This window comes from Suncus etruscus, chromosome 3 (genome assembly GCF_024139225.1).
Source record: "Suncus etruscus isolate mSunEtr1 chromosome 3, mSunEtr1.pri.cur, whole genome shotgun sequence".
Classification (NCBI taxonomy): domain Eukaryota; kingdom Metazoa; phylum Chordata; class Mammalia; order Eulipotyphla; family Soricidae; genus Suncus; species Suncus etruscus.
This window is the reverse complement of record NC_064850.1, coordinates 6,336,806-6,363,827: the sequence shown is the minus strand read 5'-3', so window position 1 is coordinate 6,363,827 and position 27,022 is coordinate 6,336,806. Positions and strand designations below refer to the sequence as shown.

The 27,022-nt window shown below is 40.3% G+C and overlaps 1 protein-coding gene across 1 annotated transcript; it reads right to left on the bottom strand.

Moving 5' to 3' along the window:
- SNAPC1 (small nuclear RNA activating complex polypeptide 1) lies at positions 1–27,022 on the bottom strand. Its single transcript, XM_049770447.1, has 10 exons — positions 26,813–27,022; positions 24,397–24,556; positions 24,099–24,239; positions 21,598–21,702; positions 20,659–20,817; positions 17,202–17,273; positions 16,285–16,347; positions 13,977–14,118; positions 3,557–3,655; positions 1–442 (listed from the first exon to the last, which is right to left on the bottom strand). Exons 1-10 carry the CDS (start codon positions 26,965–26,967, stop codon positions 402–404), a joined length of 1,137 nt encoding a protein of 378 aa, XP_049626404.1. The 5' UTR covers positions 26,968–27,022; the 3' UTR covers positions 1–401.

Genomic DNA, 27,022 nt, shown 5'->3' with positions numbered 1-27,022 from the left:
GATTTTAAACCGAATAGTTAGTATTACCATTACAGCATGTTAATCAACTGTTCTCAAAAACTTGAAGGAAGTAGTAATAGTTTATAAATATTAAGCTTATTTCCCTAGTATCCTAAATACAAATTTTATCTCTATATCAATTTCACAAAAAAACTGTGAATAAGTAAAGTTAGTCCTCTACTAAGTTCCTTTCCTCTCTACTTTCCTGAGTTCCTTTCTTTTTCTCTTCCACTTTCCAATAAACTTTGTACCTTCAAACACAAAGAAAAAGAAAAAGAAAAAATAATCTATAGATTTCCAGAAGAATTACTATTAATACTGGCAGTCTTCTTGTTCAGTTTGCAAAATCAGATATCTTTCCTTCTGTCAGAGAATTCAAAATATCAGAACTACAGCAGGGTCTACGTTCTGCATTTTCTTTTCCTCTTGAGTGCAGTGAACTCTAAAGACAAAATAAAGAAGTCTGTCAGCGCTAAAGGGTATTATTCTTATTTAATAATACATATTAAATTTATACAGATATTTAATAAATTTAGCACACTATGAATCCTTCATGAAGGATAGGGAAGATAGGACAGTGGACAGAGAGCTTGCCTTATAGGTGGCCAACTCGGGTTGGAACCCTGGCACCCTGGACAGCCTCCCCAGACAGCCAGGAATGATTCTGGAGTACAGAGCCAGGAATAAGCCCTGAGTGTCACTGGGTGTGGCCCCAAAACAAACAACAATTAGCAATTTGGAATGAGACTTTCCAAGTAATCATAAAAGTATGTGTGTGAAAGGTAAAAAAAAAACATCTGCGGGACTGGAGAAATAGCATGGAGGTAAGGCATTTGCCTTTCATGCAGAAGGTCATCAGTTCAAATCCCGGTCTCCCATATGGTCCCCCGTGCCTGCCAGGAACAATTTCTGAGAATGGAGCCAGGAATAACCCCTGAGCACTGCCGGGTGTGACCCAAAAACCACAAAAAAAAAAAAAAAAAAAATCTGCCTTCAATCATATGGTCATGATTTCAAGCCCCCAATCCTGCCCCACAGGAACCTTTTGGCTTTGCTGTTTGAGCCTGGCAGCTTTCTTTTCTGTGATTTCCCCAACCCTGTACCCCCCACACCATCCCGACACCACCACCACCACAATCACCACAAGCAATTTCTGGCTGCATCACAGGTAGATGTATTAAGCAACACATAAAGGAGTGAACCATAAACAAGCACCACAGACATAACCTGTGTGCCTCAACAAAGGATAGAAACTAAGAATTGAAGCCCTGAAGAACAAGGGTACAAACAGCACAACTAAAGGGATGCTAATTCCTCAGAACTGCATTGGTCCAGTGTGCAAGTCTGGCCTCCAGAAGTGTGACCCCTGTAAACAACTCAAATGGGCAATCATCAAGCCCGGTGTGGGCAGGACCCCTGGTCACACAACATCAACAGCAAAAGGAGGGGGAGGGGTCCAATCAAAAGAACTTTTTAAAAGTATAGTTACATTTATACTCACAATAAGAGTCAGGGGCTGGAGAGATAGCATGGAGGTAAGGTGTTTGCCTTTCATGCAGAAGGTCATCGGTTCGAATCCCGGCACCCATATGGTCCCCCGAGCCTGCCAGGAGTGATTTCTGAGCATAGAGCCAGGAGTAATCCCTGAGCGCTGCCGGGTATGACCCAAAAACCAAAAAAAAATAAAAAATAAAAAAATAAAATAAAATAGTCAAATAATAAAAGTTAAATAATAATAGAAGAGTTAAAAAATACTGTTTATTCACAATAAAGCCGCCAGTCAAGAAAAGTACTAACTTCAAGATTATAAAGGACTGGTGGATGCTGGCACAAGCATACAACAGAAGCCCTCTGATTTCTGAAGGAAGAGATGCTCCCATTTGACTGTTTACTCTTTTTCTATTGACTCCAAAGCAACTTCTCTTTATATAATCTATGAGGTTTTTTGATTTGGTTTGTTTTTGCTACACCAAATTCTTAAGTCCTCAGGGGCATAGGCTGATTTGAATCATCCAACCATTATGGATGCTCTCTATGGGTAAGTCACCGTTCAAATCCTACAATCAAAAGAAATTGGTCTGAAGTTTTTCTAGTGTGTCCCCGCACTGAGCTCAATGGCTTAAACAACACAGGTGCTCAATAGACAATTGTCAAGTAAAGTTCAGCTGTGATATTCCCACATTTCAGTTTCAGCTCTCCAAGAGAGTTACATACTGGTGTACTAGTAGGGGTGGTTATACACTTGGCCCTGATGTTCAATGCCTCTGGACACCTCTTAATTGTGGTGCTTGCACATGTGCTTTGCTACAAATCTAACTCTAAGTTGAAGCACAAACTCTTAGTGTTGTGGTGCTCACCAGGGGATGCTACAGCGCCTACACCTATACCCCCCACGGGACATACCTGGCTGTGGGCCCATATATCCACTAGCTACAGTCCTTGGTGGGAGGTCATACCTCTTTACTATGAAATCACATAGGGTGCTGTGGTATTGCAGACAACAGAGCTGCCAGCATTGCACTCATTCATGTGTGCACCAGAGACTCGAAGTCATGACCATATGCATGCAAAGCAGATATTCTGCCTTTGTTAAGAATACATTCTAGGGGCCGGAGAGAGAGCATGGAGATAAGGCATTTGCCTTTTATGCAGAAGGACGGTGGTTCGAATCCTGGCATCCCATATAGCCCCCTGTGCCTGCCGGGGGCGATTTCTGAGCATAGAGCCAGGAGAAACCCCTAAGTGCTGCCCGGTGTGACCAAAAACAAAACAAAACAAAACAAAACAAACAAACAGACAAAAAAGAATATGTTCTAGAGTTGAAGAAACAGCACAGCAAGTAGGGCATTTTTCTTGCAAGTGACTGGCCCAGGTTTATTCCTTGGCATCCCATAAGGTCCGCTGAGTCCCTCAAGTAACAATTCCTGAGTGCAGAGGCAGGAGTAAAAATCAGGCACCTCTGGGTATGGCTCCCAAACAAAGATAAGCAAAGAAAGCAGACTAGACAGAAGACATCCTCGTTAGGAATACTCCTTTGCAAACAGGGTCTCCATAGATTTCATCCCTCACCTTTACAGACCCCTCCTCTCCATAGTCATTGACTTTTTATGATTTAGAGGTGTGTGCATATGTGAAGGGGAGCTTGACAGGAAGGTAGCAGGGATCAAACCCAGACTCCAAGATCTCATATATTAGGAATATGCACTACCACCGGGTCACACCCTGGCCCCAACAATATCATTAACTCCAACATTACAATAATCCTAAAATTCTCTACTGTGACAAACTAAAAGCATTACAAGAATATTAAACTGATCATCATAAACTTTGGGTCATGACACACGAGGTCACATAACTTTCAAAAAATTTGTTTTAAAATATTTTTATAATTACTAACAATGTTTTTTTTTTGTACAATTATTTACTGTACCCCATCCTAAGGGTTGTGTAAAAGCTTCTCAGTCCAAAAGGAGTCATTCATGAGCAGACAAAGTTTAAGAAGCCCTGCCCTAGAACCCAGCTTGCTGTTAGAAGTCTGGCCAAGTTCTACCTGTACGTGTTTCACTGAAACTTCTGCTCTCCTCTTCCTCTTCGGTAATAATAGGCATACTCAGACTTGAAGACTTGTCTTCCTCAGGCACATTCTGCAAGCCACCTACAAACAGTTCAAAAATGATTTCAATGCAAACAGGACATTTAAACTTTGAGAAAATGTTTGTCATTTAACAACATAAAGTATAAAAGCTAAAATTGTAGGGGGCTGGAGTAAGAGTACAGCAGGTAAAGTGTATGATTTGTACACAGCTAATCTAAGTTCAATCCTAGGCTTCCCATACGGTCCTCTGAGAGCCCCCAGGAGTGATACCTGACAGCAGAGCCAGGCATAAACCCCTGAGCACTAAGGGGTGTAGCCCCAAAAACAAAACAAAAAGTTAAAATTGTAAGTAAACAATATCCATTTAAAATACATCTTAAAATATTAAATGCATTTGTATCTATACTTTTAAGAGAACTATGTTTTCTTTAAAGTGAAAAACAGTGGAAAGGGATGTAACTAAATTAGCAAACAGATAACACATTCAATCTGGTCATATCTGCAAATACCAGGAAAAATATTAAATAACTGATATTAAAGCTCATGCCACTATTTTTATTTTATTTTGCTTTGGGGCCACACGAGACAATGCTCAGAGCTTACTCCTGGCAGGATTTGGTGAACCACACAGGATGCCAAGGATGAACCCCAGGTTGGTCGTGTGCAAGGCAAGTGCCCTACTCACTGTTCTCTCTCTCTCTAGTACCTCCAGAGTACTGTTTTTAAATGCAGGCACTTTTTTAATTGTGATATATACTCTACAGGACACATTATTTCTCCAGTATTAGTTTCTATTTTGCAGAAACTGGAGATCTCAAAATCAACTTTCTGTAACTTGAAGAACTATCCTCATCAAATATAGCAGGTTATTATTTAGCACATAACTTCCATGTGCCCCACATACTATTGATTCTATATGATCCTTTATTATTCTGAAATAACACTGATACTACCTAATATGGTAATATTATTTCTATTTAGCTTTTCTTCCCACTAGAAAGCAAGTTCACCAGAATAGATTTTGTTTATTTTATATATGCCCAAGACATAGGAAAGCACCTGATCTATAGTAGGACCTCAGTAAGTATTAAAGAAATAAACATGAATTCATTACTTTACAATGTAGTGTTTCCTAGAGCACACATGCTAATAAGGACCTGTCAAGCAGGAGACAAGAAATGAAATGAAAATGAGGGCGATTTGGGACATTAGTGACGGGAATGTTGCACTGGTAAGGGGGGGGGGGTGTTCTTTACATGACTGAAATCCAGCTACAATCATTTTTGTAATCACAGTGTTTAAATAAAGATATTAACTAAAAAAGAAGAAAGAAAGAAAGAAAGAAAGAAAGAAAGAAAGAAAGAAAGAAAGAAAGAAAGAAAGAAAGAAAGAAAGAAAAAAGAAAGAAAGAAAGAAAAGAAAGAAAGAAAGAAAGAAGAAGAAAGAAAGAAAGAGAAGAAGAAAGAAAGAAAGAGAGAAGAAAGAAGAAAGAAAGAAAGAAAGAAAGAAAGAAAGAAAGAAAGAAAGAAAGAAAGAAGAAAGAGAAAGAAAAGAAAGAAAGAAAGAAAGAAAGAAAGAAAGAAAGAAAGAAAGAAAGAAAGAAAGAAAGAAAGAAAGAAAGAAAGAAAGAAAGAAAGAAAGAAAGAAAGAAAGAAAGAAAGAAAGAAAGAAAGAAAGAAAGAAAGAAAGAAAGAAAGAAAGAAAGAAAGAAAATAAATGAATCTAAGTGGGGCCACAATGGGTGGCAGTGGGTACAGTGGGTTCGGTGCTTCTGGCCTGAGGTTGTTAGCTATGTGGAAGATAAAAAAAAAAAAAGGCTTATCCACTCTACTAGCTTTCTCGCCTCATCTTAATAAAAAATGAGGGAACCAACAAACTTACCTTTGGCAGTAAATTTAGTTTGAGTTGTTTTCTGTGTATAATAGGTGTGATTTTATAGAAAATGTTTTTAATCTTTTATAAAGAATCTACTCGATTATAAGAAAAGATGAAATTGGGACAGGAGAAACTGGTTAGTAGAAAAGGCACTTGGCTTGCATGTGGCTGACTGGCTCTGGTTCTATCCTCAACACCATAGGGCCCCTGAATCACCCAGGGAGTGATCCCTAGCTCAAAGGCAGGAGTAAGCCTGAAGCACTGTCAAAAATAAAACAAACTAAAATAGTGGTAAGCTTTTTATCCTGAATGTTGTTGGTGTCTCCCCGCTCCAAACACACAAAACAAAAACAAACAAAAATAATAATTTCCCCCCACTTTTGTTGTAGTCTTCTTTCTGTTCTCAGGATGTAGGCTAGTAGAAATTTGCCCTTTTGCAGTTTCTGAACTGTAATGATGTAGGATACCAATTGGCTATTCATTTGTTTGATGTAAAATGATTAGATTCTGTGCATAAAATGAATCGGCTTTACTTAACAGATTCCTCAATCAAATGACTAGATAAAAGTTTCTTTTTAAAGTGCCAGATGGGTCCCAGAGCGTCGGCAAGCAGTCAGGAGGCTGCCTTGCAAGCGCTAGCCTAGGACTGACCAAGGTTCAATCCCCCAGCATCTAATTTGGTCCCCCTAGCTAGGACTGATTTCTGAGCACAGAGCCAGGAGTGACCCCTGAGCGTCACACTGGGTGTGGTCCAAGAACAAACAAAAAAATAATAAAGTGTCAGATGCTGCTGTTTTGTTGTTTTATTTTTTCCTTGCAGTGCCAGTGATGGAACCCTGAGCCTCATAAATTCAAGGCATAAGCTCTAGACTCAGCATTACTCAGCCTTCAAATTTCAGTTTTTAAATCAGAAACCCTTCCTTTGATGCTACTGGGAAGATTTTGTTAAGATTGTAAATATGACTTTAAAAACATAACTAGGGGCCGGGAAGGTGGCGCTAGAGGTAAGGTGTCTGCCTTACAAGCGCTAGCCAAGGAACGGACCGCGGTTCGATCCCCCGGCGTCCCATATGGTCCCCCCAAGCCAGGGGCGATTTCTGAGCACATAGCCAGGAGTAACCCCTGAGCGTCAAACGGGTGTGGCCCAAAAACCAAAAAAAAAATAAAATAAAATAAAAACATAACTAATAAAACAATAGTTATGAATGGTGATGAATAAAGGATTGTAAAGAATAGTAATTCCTCATCTACACATCCTAATCTATCAATCCTATAATTGACAATAATTTTGTGGTCAATAACAATTTTTTATTTATTCATTTTTAAGACAGTATGAAAAGAGATGTACCTTAAGATAAGACTTGAACGAGTACCATCTTGAACATAATGTAAAAATCATTGTTATTAGCACTTAGGACTTGCAAGTAAAGGTAAAATTGTATTATAATGCTCTAAAGGGAAATTGTTGGTATCATCTATTAACATTGAACTACATCATCTATTAACATTGAACTACATTTTCTTTCTTTCTCTCTCTCTCTCTCTCTCTCTCTCTCTCTCTCTCTCTCTCTCTCTCTCTCTCTTTCTTTCTTTCTTTCTTTCTTTCTTGGCCTTTGGGTCACACTGGGCAGTGCTCAGGGTTTACTCCTGGCTCTGTACTCAGAAATCACTCCTGCCAGGCTAGGGGGACCATTTGGGATGTTGGGGATCAAACCCAGGTTCTTCCCAGGTCGGCCATATGCAAGGCAAACACCCTACTGCTGTGCTATTTGTCTGGCTTCTGGCCCATTGAACTACGTTTATAATGGAAGCTTACTGCTATAATTTGGTCAATCCATTTTAGAACAATCTATTCAAACTATAAAAACAAAAACAAACCTGTGCTCCATTAAGATACATTTGTTCAGAGCAGAAAGCTTCATTGGGAACTAGAGATAGTATGGCAAGGAGGGGTACTTGCCTTACACACAGCCAGCTCCATTTGATCCCCTGTATCCCATCTGGTACTCCAAGTCAGAGTCAGGAATAAGACCTGAACATTGACCACTCCAACACACACACACACACACACACACACACACACACACACACACACACACACACACACACACACTGCTGAAACTCAGAGTCAAGAATAAGACCTGAACATTGACCACTCCAACACACACACACACACACACACACACACACACACTGCTGAAACTCTTTATTTTTGTTTGTTTTATTTTTGACAGTGCTCTGAGTTACTTCTATCTCAAATTTAGGGATCACTCCCTGGGTGTCTCAGGGGATTATATGTGGTACTTGGAATATAACCAGAGTTAGCCACATGCAAATAAGTGCCTTTTCCACTAAACAATTTATCCTGTTTCAATTTTATATTTTCTTATAATTAAAAAAATAATAAAACTTCCTATAAAATTACAGCTATTATACACAGAAAACAACCCAAACTAAATCTGATGCCAAAGGTTTGTTAGTTCCCTCATTTCTTAAAAAAAAAAAAAATGGGGCAAGAGGGGTTGGAGCAGCATCTCAAGCGGTAAGGCGTCTACCTCGCCTGAGCTAGCCTAGGACGAACCTTGGTTCAATCTCCCGGCGTCCCATATGGTCCCCCAAACCAGGAGCAATTTCTGAGCACACAGCCAGGAGTAACCCCTGAGCATCACCCAGTGTGGCCCTAAAACCAAAAAAAAATGGGGCTCTTATGGGATGCTTGAGATTAAACCCAGAATAGTTGTGTGCCAGACAAACATCCTTTTTGCTGTACTATTACCCTGCCCCCCAATATTTTAAATAATTAAAAATAGAAATTGATGAAGTACTATAGCATGAAGCAGTAGAAAAATATGCCCTACACACTGGCAATATTTCTTGATAAAATCATTATGTTATATAAAAAAAATCTCTAAAATAATATGCCCATGATAATAATCCTAAATCATAAGGAGAAAATTATGCTCAGGATACAATCATTAGTCTAAAAAACAAGGGCATTTATTTTAAAGAAAATACATTTCCGTGTTTTTCTAATTACAAAAGTGATAAATGTACAGTGTACAAAGCTAAAAACATGTAAGAATAAAATATGTTTTTAAAAAGTACCAGCCAAAATAAACTTTTTCAATAAGGGCTTGATCTGACTATACTGCAATGCTTGGGGACCACCAGACCTTTACCCCCTTTCTACCAGACTACAAAGAAAGTTGGTCACGCCATCTTCTTGCTCAAAAGTCTCAGGTAATCTCTCTAACTTTTTTTTTTATAATTTTTTTATTTTGAATTATGAGAACAAAAGATGCAAAGAAAGAGGATAAGGTAAAGTTACAGTGGAAGGACAATCACCCATAACATAATTATCAGAAGAAGTCCCCTTGCTGATATCTTAACTTTGAACTTTCAGCCAAAGAAAGTTAAGATAAATAAAACAGAATCCATGTGCAATTACTTTGTCCCTCAAGTTCTCAGATTGTAGCACATTATAATAGTTCTTAACAGCACACAAGGCAATCTAAAGCCATCAAACTTACATAACTCCTTAAACATTAGAGGCATAGTATTTTTACATTTCCATGTACATATATTAGCTTAAGTTAACCTCAAATTTTAAGTGGGTGCGTTTTAAGGATTAGAGTCAAAGGAGCACAGTAAAAACGGTGTTAGAGTGGCAATTGTTGTTTGCATAGGCCCACCAAAATATGAGAGGCATGGAAAGGAATAACCTTGGCCTAAATACAAAGAGATCCTACCCCTGAAGTTTCCTGGCATAAGACCAGCTCTAGGCCTCAGAAGTTCAGAGCCCCACCCAGACCCTCCCTAAGGAGCTGCATGGATAATGGGAGAAGGCCTAGGGTACCTTCAAGCTCCACCAAGGGACCCAACTCACCGGCTTGCCCAGGCATGTGGCCCAGGGAAGCCCTGGAGATCTGGAGCAAGGTGGTAGAGGGGCGCTGGGGTTACCCAAGTCCCGCACCCCCACTAGGTCTGGTCTAGCAGGCCCCCGGCATGGCGGGGGCCTGCCAAACCTCCTCCTGCTAGACTCCCGGCTCCCAGAAACTAATCTCTCTAACTTATATATTAAGCCTAAACTTGAGGTTCTAATTCAACAGTATTAAATAGGGGCTAGAACAATAGCACAGCAGGTAGGGAATTTGCCCTGCATGCCGCTGACTCAAGTTCAACCCTCAGCATCCCATATAGTTCCCGAAGTCTGCCAGGAGTGATTTCTGAGCGCAGAGCCAGGAATAACCCAAGTGTCGCCAGATGAGACTCCAAACCCAAAATCAAACAAAAAAATTAGTATAAAATGGGGCCGAAGAGATAGCATGGAGGTAAGGCATTTGCCTTTCATGCAGAAGGTCATTGGTTCGAATCCTGGCATTCCATATGGTCCCCCAAGCGATTTCTGAGTGAAGAGCCAGGAGCACGGCCGGGTATGACCCAAAAAACCAAAAAAAAAAAAAAAAAAAAAAAAAAAATTTTATAATAAAATAATATCCTCAACTTTATGTTTTGTTTGTTTGTTTTTAGGTCACACCCGGCAGTGCTCAGGTGTTACTCCTGGCGCTATGCTCAGAAATCACTCCTGGCAGGCTCAGGGGACCATATGGGATGCCAGGTTTTGAACCACCGACCTTCTGCATGCAAGGCAAATGCCTTACTTTCAGGCTATCTCTCCAGCCCCAATTTTTTTTATATTATTAACAGTAACTTTCATCACATACTTTACATTCTAGGCAGTGAACCCTTCATACTTTCCAACTATTTATCTATTTTTTTCCCCATATACCAACTCCTTTATCTGTCTTAGTCCACAGAACTCCATGTCTTTACTATTTGTGATCTTTGGGTTTTCCTTAACTACTGAAGAGCAAATATGTAGCATGCAAAATCCAAAGATTACAAGAACTTTTGGACCTGGAAGTTTCTTGAGATTCCATCCCTGAGAAATAACCACAATAGATTTGTTTCCAGATTTAGTCTATAATATCTATTGTATTCATATTTGCATATATTTTATTAACAAAAATGGAAGAGAGATTGTACAGCAGGTAAAACTGCCTTGAATAAAACTAGTCCAGCTTCCATCTTTAGTACACCATATTGTCTCCTGAGTCCCACAGGAATGATTCCTGAATGCAAATAGAATTAAGCCCTGAGCACAACTGGGTTTGACCCAGACCCATCACCACTGCCAAAGGGAGCCAAAGGGAACCAAAAGGAATACTATAGAAGTGAATGCACTTGTCTTGCATTCCATTCCAATGACCTTAATTTGAATTGGTGGTGCCACGTACGATCCGTTGTGCCTCCAGAGGACACTCCTGAGCAAAATAGCAACAGCCAGAGCACCACAGGATAAGGTAAAAAGAAAAAAACAAACCTGTTTTATAGAATTACAAAATTTTCCTCCATAGGAATTAATCATCAATGCGAGTTTTTGTCATTTCAAATAATCCTGTAATGAATGCCCATGTTTTTGTGACTTTTCAATAATGAAATTCTAAAAATTGAACTACTAAATTAACAGGCACATACATTTCAATTTTTTGACAGACAATTCTGAACTTTCTGAAAAGAAGGTGTCAATTTAAACTCCTACTTAAATTCAGATTCTATCTCCTTTCCACTATCAATGGATAGTACCTTTATTCTTTTCTAATAAATTATATAAGGTATTCTAATTTTGTAGAACACTGATTGGATTCCAGAAGCATTTTTCTACTGGGTAACAGGCATTATTTATGATTTAAAAGATATCTCCTAAAATTAGATGTTTTAAAACTATCATAGAACTGTGAAAAGTTTTGTACTTTTTCCCCATTCACTGGCCTACTGAAAAAAACTATATCAAAATTATCCTTCCATTTTTGGGGGTGTGTGAGGATTGGTATGGTTTTGTCTTGTTTTTGTTTCTGAAATGCATCTGGCTGTGTTCAGGGCTTACTCCTGGATCATTGCACTCAGCAAAGTATATGAGGTGCAGGGGATTGAAATTGGGCAAGAGTCCTATCTGCTGAATCATCTCTCCAGTCTCTTTCCACTTTTTGTTTGTTTGGGGACCACACCAGTCAAGGGTTATTCCTGGCTCTGCACTCAGGAATCATTCCTGGTGTGCTTGTGGGTACTACAGAGGATGCTGAGTATTGAACCTGGCACAGTCACATACAAGGCAAATGCAAATATACCATCTCTCCAGCCCCAATCTTTCCACTTCTTAAAAAATTATTTTTCCCCTTTTCTTCCCCTTAGTTGCTGTGCTAACCAAAGATGGCATACACATGGTTTTCACAATCCTGCTTGTGGAGCTCCAGAGTTGGCATCTTGTGTTTGTAGCTCATGGTTCCAAACAGGAGAGTTGCCAGATCATATTTGTGCAAGTGGGTGGCACAAGGATCTACCTTGAAACTTCAGGCTTGCCAAGGCAAGTGCCCTGGCCACTCAGCCATTTCTCCATTTCAAGTAAATGAACTTCAAGAATCTCCTTTTTCAGGGGCTCCAGGGGATCAAAATCAGGGCACTCATGCAAGGAGGCCTGTGCTCTACCACTAGCTACATTCCCGGCAGGAAATCACCTTCTGAGAAAAAGAAACTATGAAGCATTTGGAGTCTTTACTTAAGTGCTCAGTGAAGGGTTCAGGGAACCATAAGGGAATCTTTAATGATTTAGGGATTGCCAGGTCAGCTAGGTAAAAGGTAAGCATCATGCCTGCTGCTATTGCTCCAGCCCGTTTTTAACTATATTAGAAAGCATCAACTCGTTTTACAAAATGATTGCATTATTCTGGATTATTCTGGACTCCCTATAGAAATTTATAAAGGTTTTAATCTTTTTTTTCTCACCAATACTTGCTATAGATAGTCATTTATTTTGTAGGTTTTTGTTTTGTTAGCTTGGTGTACAGAACCAGAGTGTAAGCCTGTGCAGTGCCAGGAGTGAAATTGCTATAAACTCTTATACACATATTTATGTTTAACTATCAGTTTCACATTTTGGGTAAATACCAAAAAGTAGGCTCATATGGGTTAGGGTCACAAGAAGTGTTTTTTTGTTTTGTTTTGTTTTGTTTTGTTTGTGTTGGGGTCACACCAAAAAAAAAAGAAGAAGAAAGAAATTGCTCCTGCTTGGAGGGGACCATATGGTGCTCTAAAATTGCCTGGAGAACTCCTGAGACTGCCTGAGCTTAGAGGCAAGAGTAAACCCTTAGTACCACCCAGGTATGACCTCAAAACAAAAAAAAAAGGGGGGGGGGGGGCAGAGCAGTGCCTTACACGTACTAACCTAGGACAGACCTCGGTGCAATTCCCCGGAGTCCCATATGGTCCTCACAAGCCAGGAGCAATTTCTATTTTTTTTCTTTCTTTCTTTCTGTTTTTGGGTTTTGGGCCACACCCGGTGATGCTCAAGGGTTACTCCTGGCTATGTGCTCAGAAATCGCTTCTGGCTTTGGGGGACCATATGGAATGCTGGGGGATCAAACTGAGGTCCATCCTAGGCTAGCATAGGCAAAGCAGATGCCTTACCGCTTGCGCCACCACTCTGGTCCAAGGAGCGATTTCTGAGCACATAGCCAGGAGTTACTCCTGAGCGTCACTGGGTGTGGTCCAAAAAGAAAACAACAACAAAAAAGAAGATAAAATATTTTTTATACTGCTACATTGTAGTTAGGAATGTTTTATATTAGGTATTAATTATGTCTGTTGTTTCTATTACTCAATTTTCTTCAAGTTTGCTAATCAGATTCCCAACTTCATTGAAATAAATTTATATTCTTTGTCTAATTTTAAAATATTAAACTATAGAAATACATTTATTTCATTAAGAATCAAATGCCAAAATACACTATTTCAAAAGAAACGCAGGCATGGCTTAATTAGTGCAACTAAAGAGATATATGGTTTATGGAATATAGTTCTAATCCATTATTCTACATAGGTCTGATTCATTCACAGAAACTGTTAATAAAATCTGCTTTAAATAATTCTCAAATGAATAATTTATTCAGCTACAACACTTCTGAATAAGTTATTTATAAAGTCCTAAATTTAATTATCTATGATGTCCATAAATCTGGTGAATAACTTGTGAGTTTTATTTTCGTCTGTCTTTATCTGGTGGACCAGATTCCTTGGATTTCTTTCAGCAGGAACTCAAGATGTAGATTAGTTTATTTTTAATATCAACTATCATAAGGTCCTCCATCAAATAAGTTTCTAATCTTTTTCAATAAAGAATGATGATGCGGGTAAGACTGTAAATAAGATCTTCCTATTAAAAAATGTGCCTCAGTGAGAATGTTTAAATGTTACCCAGGAAGGTGGGGGTGGAAGTGGCAGCTGAAGTGATAATACAGCAAAAGGCTATTACTGTGCATCAAGAGATCTGGATTCTATCCCCCAACACCCCATATGGTCCCCGGTCCCCCAACCCTGCCACGAGTTAAGCCCTGAGTACACCCAGGTGTGGCCCCCAAACCAAAAATAAATAAATGAAGCCAAATGTTACCTGGGGAAGGCACCTTCTTCTTTGCTGATGGTGATGCTTCTTCGTTTCTTTTTTTCCTAGTTGCTTTTGGCCCTTGACCAGACGCAGAATCAGAGTCCGAAGAGTCGAGTTTCACTTGCCTATGTCTTCTGGACTTGGAGGCCTTGGGAGTTACAAATCCAGTTAACCCATGAATCGCAAAATGATTCAAGCCATAGATTATTTAGTGAAGGGCAAAACAGGCAAGATTGGAGCTGGAGTAATAGTATAGGAGTAGGGTGTTTGCCTTGCATGCAGCCAACCCTGGATGAACCCTGGTTCGGTTCCCAGCATTCCATACGGTCCCCTGAGTAACCCCTGAGCGCCGCCAGGTGTGACCCAAAAAAAAAACAAAAAAAAAAACAAAAAATAAAGTCAAGATGACAAAAATATTAATTACAGAAATACTTATAACCTACTCTTCCACAACACTAGTTTGCATAGCACTTTTTTGGGTCTGGGGGTCATGTTTAGTGGAGCTCAGTGGTTACTCCTGGCTCTGTGCTCCAGGGATAATCCATGGTGGATTTAGGGGACTATATGAAATGCCAGGGATTGGAACTGGGCCCACAGCTAGCCCCTAATACTTATTGTTTATCTTTAAAACACGAAAAGTATCTTGTAGTTACATCACCTTCTAGTCATTAAGTTAATATGTAGTTGGTGGGTCTAAAATTTACAAAATGTCACAATGCATGAAACTTTAAAAAACTTTAATGTACTTTGTTGGATTATAATTAAGCTATCACTAAGTAGTTGATATGGAGATATAAAGGACATGTGCTATTTTTACTAATCACCTATTCTTCCTTTGAGTAATATTTTATTTTCCTATGTATAGCACTACATGTTTCAGACAAAACTACTTTATACCATATTCCAGGTACGGTCATATGGCCCCACTCAGATCAACTGGGGACTTTCATATTCCCAAGGCCATTGTGGTTTGTTTGGGGGTAAGTGCTGGATTTACAACATCGCTAACTCAATTTTAGAATTGTATTATGAAAAAAAAATTCTCTTTCAGTGAACTTAAAACTGGTAACAGACATGGCCAGAGCTGTCATGAACAGGACTTGAACACAGTGAAATCCACCCAAAAGGTGAGACATGAAGGGACTGACCAAGAAATCGTCAGCTCTATCAGCCATTATTTGCTAAAACAGGTATGCTAGATATCAGGAGTTTTCAGGTAGTATCACATATCCAGTATAGGTATAACCCTATAAATCATGCATTCTATGTTAATTGTAGCTCAACTGAAAAACAAAGAAACCTACAACTATATAGTGACATTCTTTCTTCTTTTTTCTTTTTTTGGTTTTGGTTTTTGGGCCATACCCAGTGACGTGTAGGGGTTACTCCTGGCTCTGCACTCAGAAATCACTCCTGGCTTGGGAACCATATGGGATGCCAGGGATCAAACCCAGGTCCATCAAACCCAGGTCCATCCTGGGTCAGCCGCGTGCAAGGCAAACACCCTACCTCTGTGTCACTGCTCTAGCCCCATCCAGTGACATTCTTAAAGCAATCTACTGAGTCATTTAGTTGCTCACTTATTTTTAAGAATATTTCATAATGTCTTAAAATATAACTAAATATCAATTAGTAATATATAATATGAATACAGCTAATTAGGAAAATAACTTCATGCTTTTATCCAATGATAGTCTATGTTTAATCAAGTGTGGTACCAGATGCATGAAACACTTACCCAGTAGTACTGAGTCACTTGAAAAATTTTGTCTGTTTTTATTTTGCAACCAGAAATAGTAATTTCCCACAGAACAAAGAAATTCTTAGATTCATGAAAAAACTAGGAAAAACATATAGAACTGAGCACACACATTAGTTTATCAGTGTTCTAGACAATGTGATAAAACTTTTATAGTAATGGAATAAAAGTGAAAGCTCACAAAACAGCTACTTCAAAAAACTCATACAGTGCAAACAAAATAACAAAACTTTGTTGTGCGTAGGAGACCAAGAGAATGAATATGGAAGAAATAACTGTCTTGAAAGTTTGGATAAAGCCAGTTAATCTCAGCAGACCACGAATTGGAGCCCTCAATTACTAGTCGAAATAGAAATGGGGTCAAAGCCAGAGAAACAGCTCAAGTGGTAGAGCACATTCCTAGATGTGTGAGGCCCTGCATTTGATCCCTAGCACCATACGCATCCCTGATCACCACCAGGTTGATCCTGGATGCCCCCCACCAAGCAATGCCTGACCTATACACCTAACTGGGGACCAGAAAAGTAGTTACCTGAGATAAACGAAATGACTTACCTGAGCAACAACTGAAAAAGCTTTCGATTTAATTTTCGCTAGTACTTCTGCCCTTTCACATCTCTAGAAGAAAAAAAAAACAGACATAAATATTAAGTAAAATTATGAATATTCAAGTGTTTGTTACCAGAAATAGGGCTTGAAACAGAGGTAAGATAAAAGAAAATAGTATTTATTGGACACCTATTGAGTCCAGATACACAGACCATGTTTTCATAGCAGGAAGCCTTGTAACAACAAGCCCTGCAGCCACTGATTATTCTCATTCAAAATATCAGTAGGTTAGTGGCCAGAGGTTAGTACAGGGGGTAAGATTCTTGCCTTGAACACCGAAGTCCTGGTTTGCTCTTCAGCACTATGTACAGTGCCCTGAGTAAGGTCTGCAGTGAGCTCTAAGCATGGAGCCAAGAGTAAGCACTGAGCACCACTGGGTGTGGATCAGGCAACTCCTGAACCTTCAAAATTTAAATTGGGGTAATAGAAAGGCTTGGTACAGTTCTTATCTGTCTATGCTCCCAAATGACTGATCTCATTCATTCATTCAAACAGATGAAAGTTCTAGAAGCAGGATGCAGTAAGCAGAAGCATGGGCTACAGGAAGTGAGAAAAGCTGTTTACCAAAGCCTTATGCTACTCTGACAAGGACTGAAGGCACCTGCTACTGCTAGCAACTTTCCCTTTCTCTGCTGATGTCAATGCCGGGTCCCCATTCACCATGGACACCCACCTGATAGCTTTCACAAGAAGCTAGTAAAAAACAGACTAATGCTTCAAAGAACTCAAGTTTCAGAATTTTTTGATCATTCTTATGACTGTCCAAGGGTCATAATGCTGAGTATACGAAATCAAACACATAGATTGAAGAGATAAAACAATCACTCAGTAAAGTTAAACAATCACAGAATAATTTGTCTAACCTCCGATTCACCTGAGTCTCCTTCCCTCTTTTCTTCGTCATCATTAACTTTTTTAAATTTTAACGTTGGATTCTGAAAGAACAAGAAAAGTCAAATATACATTCACAGTTCAAACTAAAAATTCATCACAAATCAATTTACAACAGAGAATTTGCTTTTAGTCATTAAAAATAATACACAATGAGAGCCGGAGAGAGTATGAAGGTAGGGAATTTGCCCTGCATGCAGAAGGACGGTGGTTCGAATCCTGGCATCCCATATGGTCTCTGAGCCTGCAAGGAGCAATTTCCAAGCATAGAGCCAAAAGTGACGCCTGAGCACTGCCAGGTGTGACCCAAAAGCCAAAAAATAAAGTAAAATAACACACATGCTGGAGTGATAGCAGAACGGTAGGGTGTTTTGTTTGCCTTGCAGGTGGCCGACCCAGGATGGACCCAGGTTCGATTTCCGGCATCCCATGTGGTCCCCCAAGCCTGCCAGTAGCGATTTCTAAGTGCAGAGCCAAGAGTGCCTCTGAGTGCCGCTGGGTGTGGCCCACAAAAACAAAACAAACAAACAAAACAAATTAACAAAAAGAAAATTACATTTTAAAACACCTCCTTTATATTAATGGAAAGCCAAAATGTGGAAACAAATCTTTATGAAAAACAATATATAAGGTAAAAAAAAATCAAGAACTTGTGAGAATACTGGCATGTTTTTTTGTTGTTATGCTGGGGGTGGGCTTTTTTGTCTTTACTAGATAATAATGAAATTTCAATACAATTGTCATGTTGGTGATCATCTTTCTACTCTTACAAAGTACTATTATTCTTAGAAAAGTTTTGTATAAAGATTTTCCTTGGATCACTGAACCATAAGACTTTGCCATTTAACCATTCAAATGACAAATGACGAAGAACTTGACAACTTGGGACCAGAGAGATAGCATGGAGGTAAGGTGTTTGCCTTTCATGCAGGTCAATGGTTCGAATCCTGGCATTACATACGTACCCCCGAGCCTGCCAGGAGCAATTTCTGAGCATAGAGCCAGGAATATAACCCCTGAGTGCTGCCAGGTGTGAACCCCCCTAAAAAATAAAAATATATATATCTGCGGGGCCGGAGCAGTGGCACAAACGGTAAGACATTTGCTTTGCCTGCACTAGCTTAGGACGGACCAAGGTTCAATCCCCCGGCGTCCTATATGGTCCCCCAAGCCTGAAGCGATTTCTGAGTGCATACCAGGAGTAACCCAAGTGTCACTGGGTGTGGTCCAAAAACAAACAAAAAAAGTGAATAAGTTGCTTAGGTTATTACAAAGTAGATCAATCTTTTTAAGCCACAATTTCTGTTGCTCAGGTTCTCTATGCCAGGGCTGACTCTGAGAACTGTTTCAGGACCAGGGTACCAAGATTAAACTTGGGCCTTCATACACTGCAGTCTATCTCTCTGCCCCCCTTGACATACTTTAAGACACATCAGAAGGAATTAAATTGCATCATTTTTCCCCTAGAAGTGTCTTCTAAAACAAGAGGTGGGAATAATTCCAAAGATAAATTTAAAAACTAGTCTTCAGGCTAGTAGTGTAAGAAAGTATCTCTAGCTAAAAGGTTAATGTGGAATATAGACAGCACTAGCATTAATATTTGGATTAGAAAACAAAGCAGCATTTATGTTGGTGAGATTTGTAAACAGAGAACCAAAGCTGAGAGGATGTGTTAAGCAGAAAAGCATGTGCCCTTGCCAGACCGGATTCAGCTGTCTGCTACTATATGGCAAAGTGGGACTGTTGTTAGAGGCATCTGATGTTGAGTTTGGGGAAAAGGCCACAAGGTGGTGACTAGTGGGCCATGTGGAGCCAGGACTCCCTTTGAGTCATCTCTCCAGTCCAGACTTTATAATCCCCCCAGCCCCGGTATGTACTGGGGGTTGGGAGCTTGGGTCTCCCAAGCAGTGCTTAAATGGTCCAGAAGCCAATCCTGTCCATTTTTGGCCAACTGGGTGAATGGCTAGTGCCAAGGATGCACTGCTGCTTGAGTATTGAGCTCCATGATACACTGAGCCTGCAGTGCCGAGAACACCCTGGTGGTGCTTCAGAGCATCCAGGCTGCCTCTGGGTATGTCTTGGGAACCAAGGGATGATGGAAATCAAACTGCAGTCAGCCACATGCAATCTATGCACTTCATCCTATACTATCTTCCCCAATGCCTTCTCCAGCCCATGCGCCAGATTTTTTGTTTTGTTTTGTTTGAGGGCCATACCCAGCACTGCTCAGAGGTTACTCCTGGCTGAGATCAGGAATCACTCCTGACGGGGTGCAGAGGACCATATGCAATGGTGGAGAATCAAACCTGGGTCAGATGCACACAAGGCAAGCACCCTCCCCTCTATACTATCATTCCAGCCCAAGACCCCAGATTTTTGAGAAGCTGGATATGTAGAATTTTACATGAAGCTTAAAAATATTTAAATGTTGGGCCCGGACAGATAGCACAGCGGTGTTTGCCTTGCAAGCAGCCGATCCAGAACCTAAGGTGGTTGGTTCGAATCCCGGTGTCCCATATGGTCCCCCGAGCCTGCCAGGAGCTATTTCTGAGCAGACAGCCAGGAGTAACCCCTGAGCACTGCCGGGTGTAGCCCAAAAACAAACAAACAAACAAAATTTAAATGTTAGTAATCAATTGAGAATTTTAAAACAATGACAAGTAAACAAAATACATGTGAAGAATTTGGCCAAAGATCTCAGTGTGCAAGTTATGAAAAGCACTAAATTAAATGACAAGTAAAACTGGTAGATTAGCACCACATTAGTCAAACGATGTTACCTAATATTAATTTATCCTATAATGTAGATGTTTATATATAATGACTATATAATTATTTGTGACAGGAACCAGAACGACAGAACAGAGGATAGGATGTTTGTCTTGCACACAGCTATACCTACTCAAACCTTGGTATCCCTCATGGTCCCCCAAGCCCACTCAGAGTAATTCCTGAGAGCAGAACTAGGGGTGATGCCTGAGCATCACTGGGTGTGCTCCCAAAATAAAATAAAGAAATTATTTATGACAGAAAATCTACTTTTTTTTAACTTTATATTGCATGCTTGATTTGTTGGTTCTGGTGCCACACCCAGCAGCATGCAGGGGTCCTCCTAGTTCTGCACTCAGAAATTGCCCCTGGCAGGCTGGGGGACCATATGGCATGCCAGGAATCAAACCTGGTCCCTCCCGGGTCGGCCACATGCAAGGCAAACGCCCTACCACCATGCTAGCTCCAGCCCCAGAAAATCCACTTTTGAGGTTAAATATTACATAGCTATTGAGCGTCCCAAGCAAAAGTGCAAATCAAAGGCCCTCTGAATTTTAGCTGCAGAGGACAAAGCTGCTTCTCAAAACTGCATTCATGTGTCACTATTTATATGCAACACAAATACAAAGGTGAGCAACCAAGTAGCCGAAAATATCCTACCTTTCTGTCTGCTTGCCACTGCTTATAATCCAAAACGGTATTTTTGATATTGTCAAAAAAATCATCTTTTATCAAGTTGAGGGCTCTGCCCGGCTCAGATTTGTCAGCTGAAATAACATTCTTCATATTCTGATAATGGTCATGAACATTCAGCATTTCCTATAGGTTAAAAAACAATTAGTCCTTGTATTTCAATTTCTAAGGAGAAATTCAAGGGTAAAACTAAAACAAGCTAATTTCACCTTCCACAATGACCATGCTGATAAGGAACCAATCAACTGTATGTTAAAAATAAAACTAAAACAAGCATGCAAACAAGGCATTTAAATGCCTTACCTTCTGTGCTATATAGCTCCAACCTGCTGGTGGGTCTTAGTAGGAGTTTTTGAGTTTTTATATGCATTAAACAAAGAAACTTGATGTAATTAAATTCTAAAGTTTTACTTTATGAGCTATTTTATATCAATACAAGATGATTTCAGTATTTGAATCTAAACACACGACAGCCACATTACACAACCTTCTGTCAATCAGTGCATTTCAAGACAGCCCATTAGATCTCAATATATTTAGGATGCACAATTTATGATACCAGAAAGTAAAAGCAATCTATGGCTAATTAAAATGAGAAAAGTTTTCAGCATCCAGTAGAGGACAGTAAAACCTAATATATGTAGACCGGGGCCGGAGAGATAGCATGGAGGTAAGGCGTTTGCCTTTCATGCAGAAGGTCATCGGTTCAAATCCTGGCATCCCATATGGTCCCCCGTGCCTGCCAGGAGCAATTTCTGAGCATGGAGCCAGGAGTAATCCCTGAGCACTACCGGGTGTGACCCAAAAACCAAAAACCAAAAAAAAAAAAGAAAAAAAAAAGAAAAAAATTATATGTAAACCCAAAAATTATATACTTTAAAATATCAAGTATGCAAGCAAATTTACCTCTAATGCATCAGCAGTGATAAGTTTCATTACACGATCATTTGGATCCTTAAATTCTTCTGTAACTTCTAATCGTTGTACTTTCTGTTTCATTCTATATGATAGCTGTAATAATAAAAGTTTAAAATTAGCAACTTTTGTGGGGTTTTTGTTTTTGTTTTGGGGGCCACACCCGGCAGCACTCAGGGGTTACCCCTGGCTCTGAACTCAGAAATCATCCCTGGCAGGCATGGGGGACCATATGGGATGCCGGGATTCAAACCACAGTTCGTCCTGATCAGCTGCATGCGAGGCACATGCCCTACCTGTGCTATCTCTTAGCCCCCAAAATTAGTAACTTTTTTTTTTATTCAAAGTTACATTTATTGAATATATACTAATTGGTAGATAACAAGATTCCATTATTGTTAGGGCTGGCATTTGAGTAGAAAACCCAACATATAAATTAATCCTGTATTTTATGACATAAGACCCATGAGCTTCTGGCAATTTCTCCCTGTTCTCTATAGTCCAGAAACATGTGTTTCTTGTCAAGTCTCATGAGAAACCCAAGCTTAGGATTTGCCTTAGGTCCTTTGTTTTCACTTTTTCCTTTCTTTGGAACACTGCTAGGACAATTGTAAATAGTAAAATCTTCTCAGCTAAATGCAGAAGTAAATCCTTCAAAGCTCACTTCCTCATCTGACAGTCTTAGCTAAAGTAGAATCACATCCCAACTTCCATTGTCTCTTTTTCCAACTGCCTCTGTCTTATTTTGTTATTTTTAGAGACATTTACTGTAGGTGTACCTATCTGAGACCCTGGAATTATGTGTAGCTACCTGAGACCCACCCATTTGTCTTGGGAACTGAGTATTAGGTGTAACCTTACCTGCAAGACCCGGCCCATTCCTGGGAGGGGTCTTGGAATAGGTAGATAAACCCTGAAGCCAAAGGATTAGGGGTCGGCTATGGCTCTTTGCCCTGCTGCGCTCCCTGGCTTTTGGGCTTTGCCTCTCTTTTGGTCTTGGACCAGGATGGAGGCCAAAGGAAGATGGCTGAATTATAAGATGCAGGGCTAAGAATGGCCGAATGCTTGAGAGGTTATGAGATAGGCCACACACATGTGGTGAATAGGGCATGAATAAAGCTGATGGTTCCTGATGCCTGCCTGTGAGTGAGTGATTTCGCCTTTCACCTGGGCCTGGGACCTGCCGGCTGGATGGGCTGGATGGGGTTGCGGAGCCATGTGGCCTGGGATGGCAGAGAGAAATCCATCGCCATCCACCGCCATCCAGCCCCATCCTTAATTATTTGATACTATAATTTACCATTATCTTAATTAATTACATTTCTTCTATTAATTGCCTTTTAAATATAAACCTCAGAAGGCCAAGATTTTAGTGTGGTTACCACAATATATTTGTAATATGACCATGTCTCAGCATAAAACAATTATAAAACAATTGACAGAAATAGAAAAAACAGAAAGCAACTTTTAGGAAACATTTTTGAGAAGGAAATCTAAGATAGCAGCAAAGGTGGTAGCAATAAACCTGAATAAATAAAAGCAGTTCTAAGTATGTATTTATTAAATAATCCATTTTACAATGACTACAATAACAATGTGCCATTGTCACATATTAAAAGTTAAGGTGAGGGGCCAGAGAAATAGTATAGCAGATTGGGTGCTTGCCTTGTGACCTGGTTCGACCACTGGCATCCTTATGGTCTCCTGAGCCCCTCAAGGAGTGATCCCTGACTACAGAGCTAGGAGTAACCCAAAGGTTGCTATGAGCAGAGCCAGGTGTGGCCCAAAAACAAAAACAAAATTCAGATGTGATTCAGAGAATTTACATGAGTTGTCTCTTTGTACAACCCAAATTAGAACCTCATGTTTTTTCATCCCACCATTCTCTCTCAAGACTGAAAAAGTAAACCAATCCAAATTTCAACATTTTACCTATTAACACTGACATTTCTTAGTCCTCTATTAGCAGACTCTCTAATGACAAAGTGCAGATGCTAAAACTGATTTTCTGACAGTTTCCTTAATAGACAGCAAACAGAAGACTAAGGGGCCAGAGTTATAGCATTGCAATAGGGCCTTTGCACTGCACACAGCCGATGTGGAACGGACCCAGGTTTGATCCCCGGCATCCCATATGGTGCCCCAAGCCTGCAAGGAGAGATTTCTGAGCACAAAGCCAGGAGTAAGCACAGAGTGCCACACAAACAAAACAAACAAACAAACAAACAAAAAAAAAAAAAAACCAAGCAAAGACTAAAACTGTTTACAAAGAAAAACAGTCAAAACTATTTTCTACTTACATAGGCCTTTGGGGGGGCCAAGAATATAACTCAGCACTGCCTTATACTGTTTAGGCCCTAGGTTTGACCCGTGGCACAAAAGAAAACAAAATAAAATAAAATGACTTTCTGTGTTATTAAAAGTTATAAAATAATCCTACATTTTTGAAAAGGAGGCATTTAATGAACAATAAAACATATCATGTAACGTACCAATTTGGGCATCGCTGTGTAGTGAAATGCTTTATCTAGCCTTAACTTCCGAAAAATATAAGCAGCATCAAAATGTTGCGTGTTTATCAACTCTTGCTGAAATTTTAAAACTTCATCCCAATCTTTCAGGGCAACTCTAATCTGCAAACAAGAAAAGCAAAAAAGGTGTCACCAATGTAAACCATTTTCCCACATAAGCATTCTAACTTCCAAACACTGACCAATCTATTTAAATCAGTTTAACATTGCTGTACCTGCTGCACCTTTTTGCTAGGGAAAACAATTCATTTAGGATTACCTTTTGTTTTGGTTGACACAACTGGGTGTTATATAATCCATATAATAAGTACAAAGCACCAACTCGGATCTGGAAGGTATATGGAGGTAAGAAATATCGCCACGCCAAAGCCAATGCTTCTTTTGTAAATGTGTTCTTTTCTAAATCTCTCATTTTACCACTAAAAAACAAAAAGAAACAGATTATGACTCAACATAAAGAGAAACTGGAAGTGAAATACAATTGCTTGGGTAGCAGTTTCGAGAAATGAAATTAAAGATTACCACCTGGGAAGGAGGAAGAGGAAGGAAAATCAGGTAAGGGTCAACATAAAGGATTGAATTAGACTTTTTTTTTGGGGGGGGCCATAGCCTGTGCCATCAGGGGTTACCTATGGCTCTGTGCTTAGAAGTCATTCCTGGCAGGCTGGGGGGACCATATAGGATGCAGGGGATCAAACCCAGGGCCAAACTGGAGTGGGCCACATGCAAGGCAATACACTTCTCAATGTGCTATCACTCAGGCCCCTGACTCAGACTTTTAATGCTATATATACATATACTTATTTTTTATAATGCATACTGAAACTTTCATGCTGTAATGTAATGTTGCTGAAAAAAAAACGAAGAAAAAAATGGATGTACATTCCACATCTGATCTTTTCAAGATTCAACAAAGACCTCGTTCTCTGCTGTCCACTAAGGCACAGATATCTAATAGTTAAACACTTTCCTTTTTTATACATATACTTAACAAAGTTGTTCATAATTGAGTTTTAGTCATACAATGTCCAACACCCATTCCTTCATCAGTGCACATTTCGGGCCACCAATGTCTCCGGTTTCCCTCCCACCCTCCCCATTTCCTCTACAGCAGACATTTTTCTTCTCTCTCTCTCGCTCTCTACCATTTCTTTTCCTTTTAGACACTATGGTTTGCAAGACTGATACTGAAGAAGTATCATGTATATCACTTTACTTCCTTTATCACCCAGTTCTTGTCCAGAATGATTATTTCCTAGTATTACTGGCATTATGGTCTCTTCTCTGCCCTCACTGTCCTCCACAACTATCTACAATGAGTCAATCCTCCTGAGCCTTTTCTCGATTGTTCTTGGAAATTATTACCATGCTATCTTTTTTTAATATCCCACAAATGAGTGCAATCATCCTGTGCCGTTCCTTCTCCCTCAGACTCATTTCACTCAACATAATACTCTCCATATCATCCATATATAAAGATTTCATGACTTCGTATTTTGCTAATAACTATATATTTCATTGCTATGTAGATACATCACAGTTTCTTTAGCTACTTATTTTTTCTTGTGCATTGTTTCCAGATTGTGGCTAATGTGAAAAGTGCTGCAATTAACAGAGGAGTGCAGATACCTTTTTGGCATTGTTTTTGGGTTCCAAGATATATATTCCCAGGTCATAAGGAAGCACAATTTCTAGTTTTAAGAGGACTGTCCATATTGGTGGCCAAAAAGGACGGAGCAGTCCTACATTCCCACCAGCAATGAATGAGAGTCTCTTTCTCTTAGCGTCCACATCAGGAATGATTGTTTTCGTTCTTTTTGATGTGTGCCAGTCTCTGTAAACTACCTTTCTAAAATGCAGCTTTACTAAATTGGAAAGAAAAGCGAAAACAGTTACAGACAACTAATGGCTAATAATTTAAGATATCGGATACATTAGAATAATCTTGATTTGGGGCCAGAGAAATAGTATGGAGGTAAGGCGTGTGTCTTGTATGCAGAAGGACTGCAGTCGAATCCCGGCATCGCACCCCCAGAGCGATTTCTGAGCATAAAGTCAGGAGAAACCCCTGAGCGCCGCCGGGGTGGGTCCCAAAACAAACAAACAAACAAAAAAAAAAATCAGAAAGCACGATCTAAGAAAAAGCTCCCAACCAGCCCTGTTTCTTCTACCCTTGGCCAAATTCCACAGAAAGAGGAGCACTGGGGAATAAAAAAAAAATGGCATTTTCTGCTGGCTTGGGGGGGGGGGGCTTTCCTCTTTCTGGGAGGCACTCAGGGATCAGCACTGAGGGGTCGGGGGAGTGTCTCGGGGATCCTGCAGGGATGGAGAGGGACTGAGAGCAGCACCAGGGGAGTCCTGCAAGGCTCTGGGGACTCAATACCACCCACAGAGCACACACAGACACACACCTACACAGAAACACACACAGACACAGAAACACATGCCCCACAGAGGGAGATGGGGGAGGCCTGGGGAGGAAGGAGGGGGCCCGGGCCTGGGGCCATTTACATGCACACACAGACACACACCCACACAGAAACACACACAGACACAAGACACAGACACACATGCCCCACAGAGGGAGATGGGGGAGGCCTGGGGCCATTTACAAGCACACAGACACACAGAGCATCACTTTGCACAAGGGCCCGGAGCGGGCAGCGCATGCGCACCAGAAGACGGCGCCGAACTTGAGGCCCCGCCAGGCCTCGGCGAAGTCCTCGAAGCGGACGCTGTCGGTCTCGCGGAAGCGGCTGAGCAGGGCCTCGCAGTCGGCCTGCAGCCCGGGAGGAGGCGTCCCCATCCCTGGAGGGCATCGCAAAGCCATACAACCAGACACGACGCGACGCGACGCGAGGCAGGCGTGGGGCTGTCACCGGGGA

What these genes read in the sequence shown, in the direction of transcription:
- SNAPC1 (XM_049770447.1), bottom strand. Translation starts at nt 26,967, where the DNA reads ATGGCTTTGCGATGCCCTCCAGGGATGGGGACGCCTCCTCCCGGGCTG. An exon ending in AGTGGCAAGCAGACAGAAAG is followed by an intron (nt 17,274 to 20,658) that starts GTAGGATATTTT and finishes TTGTTCTTTCAG; the next exon opens with AATCCAACGTTAAAATTTAA. An exon ending in CTTTTTCAGTTGTTGCTCAG is followed by an intron (nt 14,119 to 16,284) that starts GTAAGTCATTTC and finishes GTAACTCCCAAG; the next exon opens with GCCTCCAAGTCCAGAAGACA.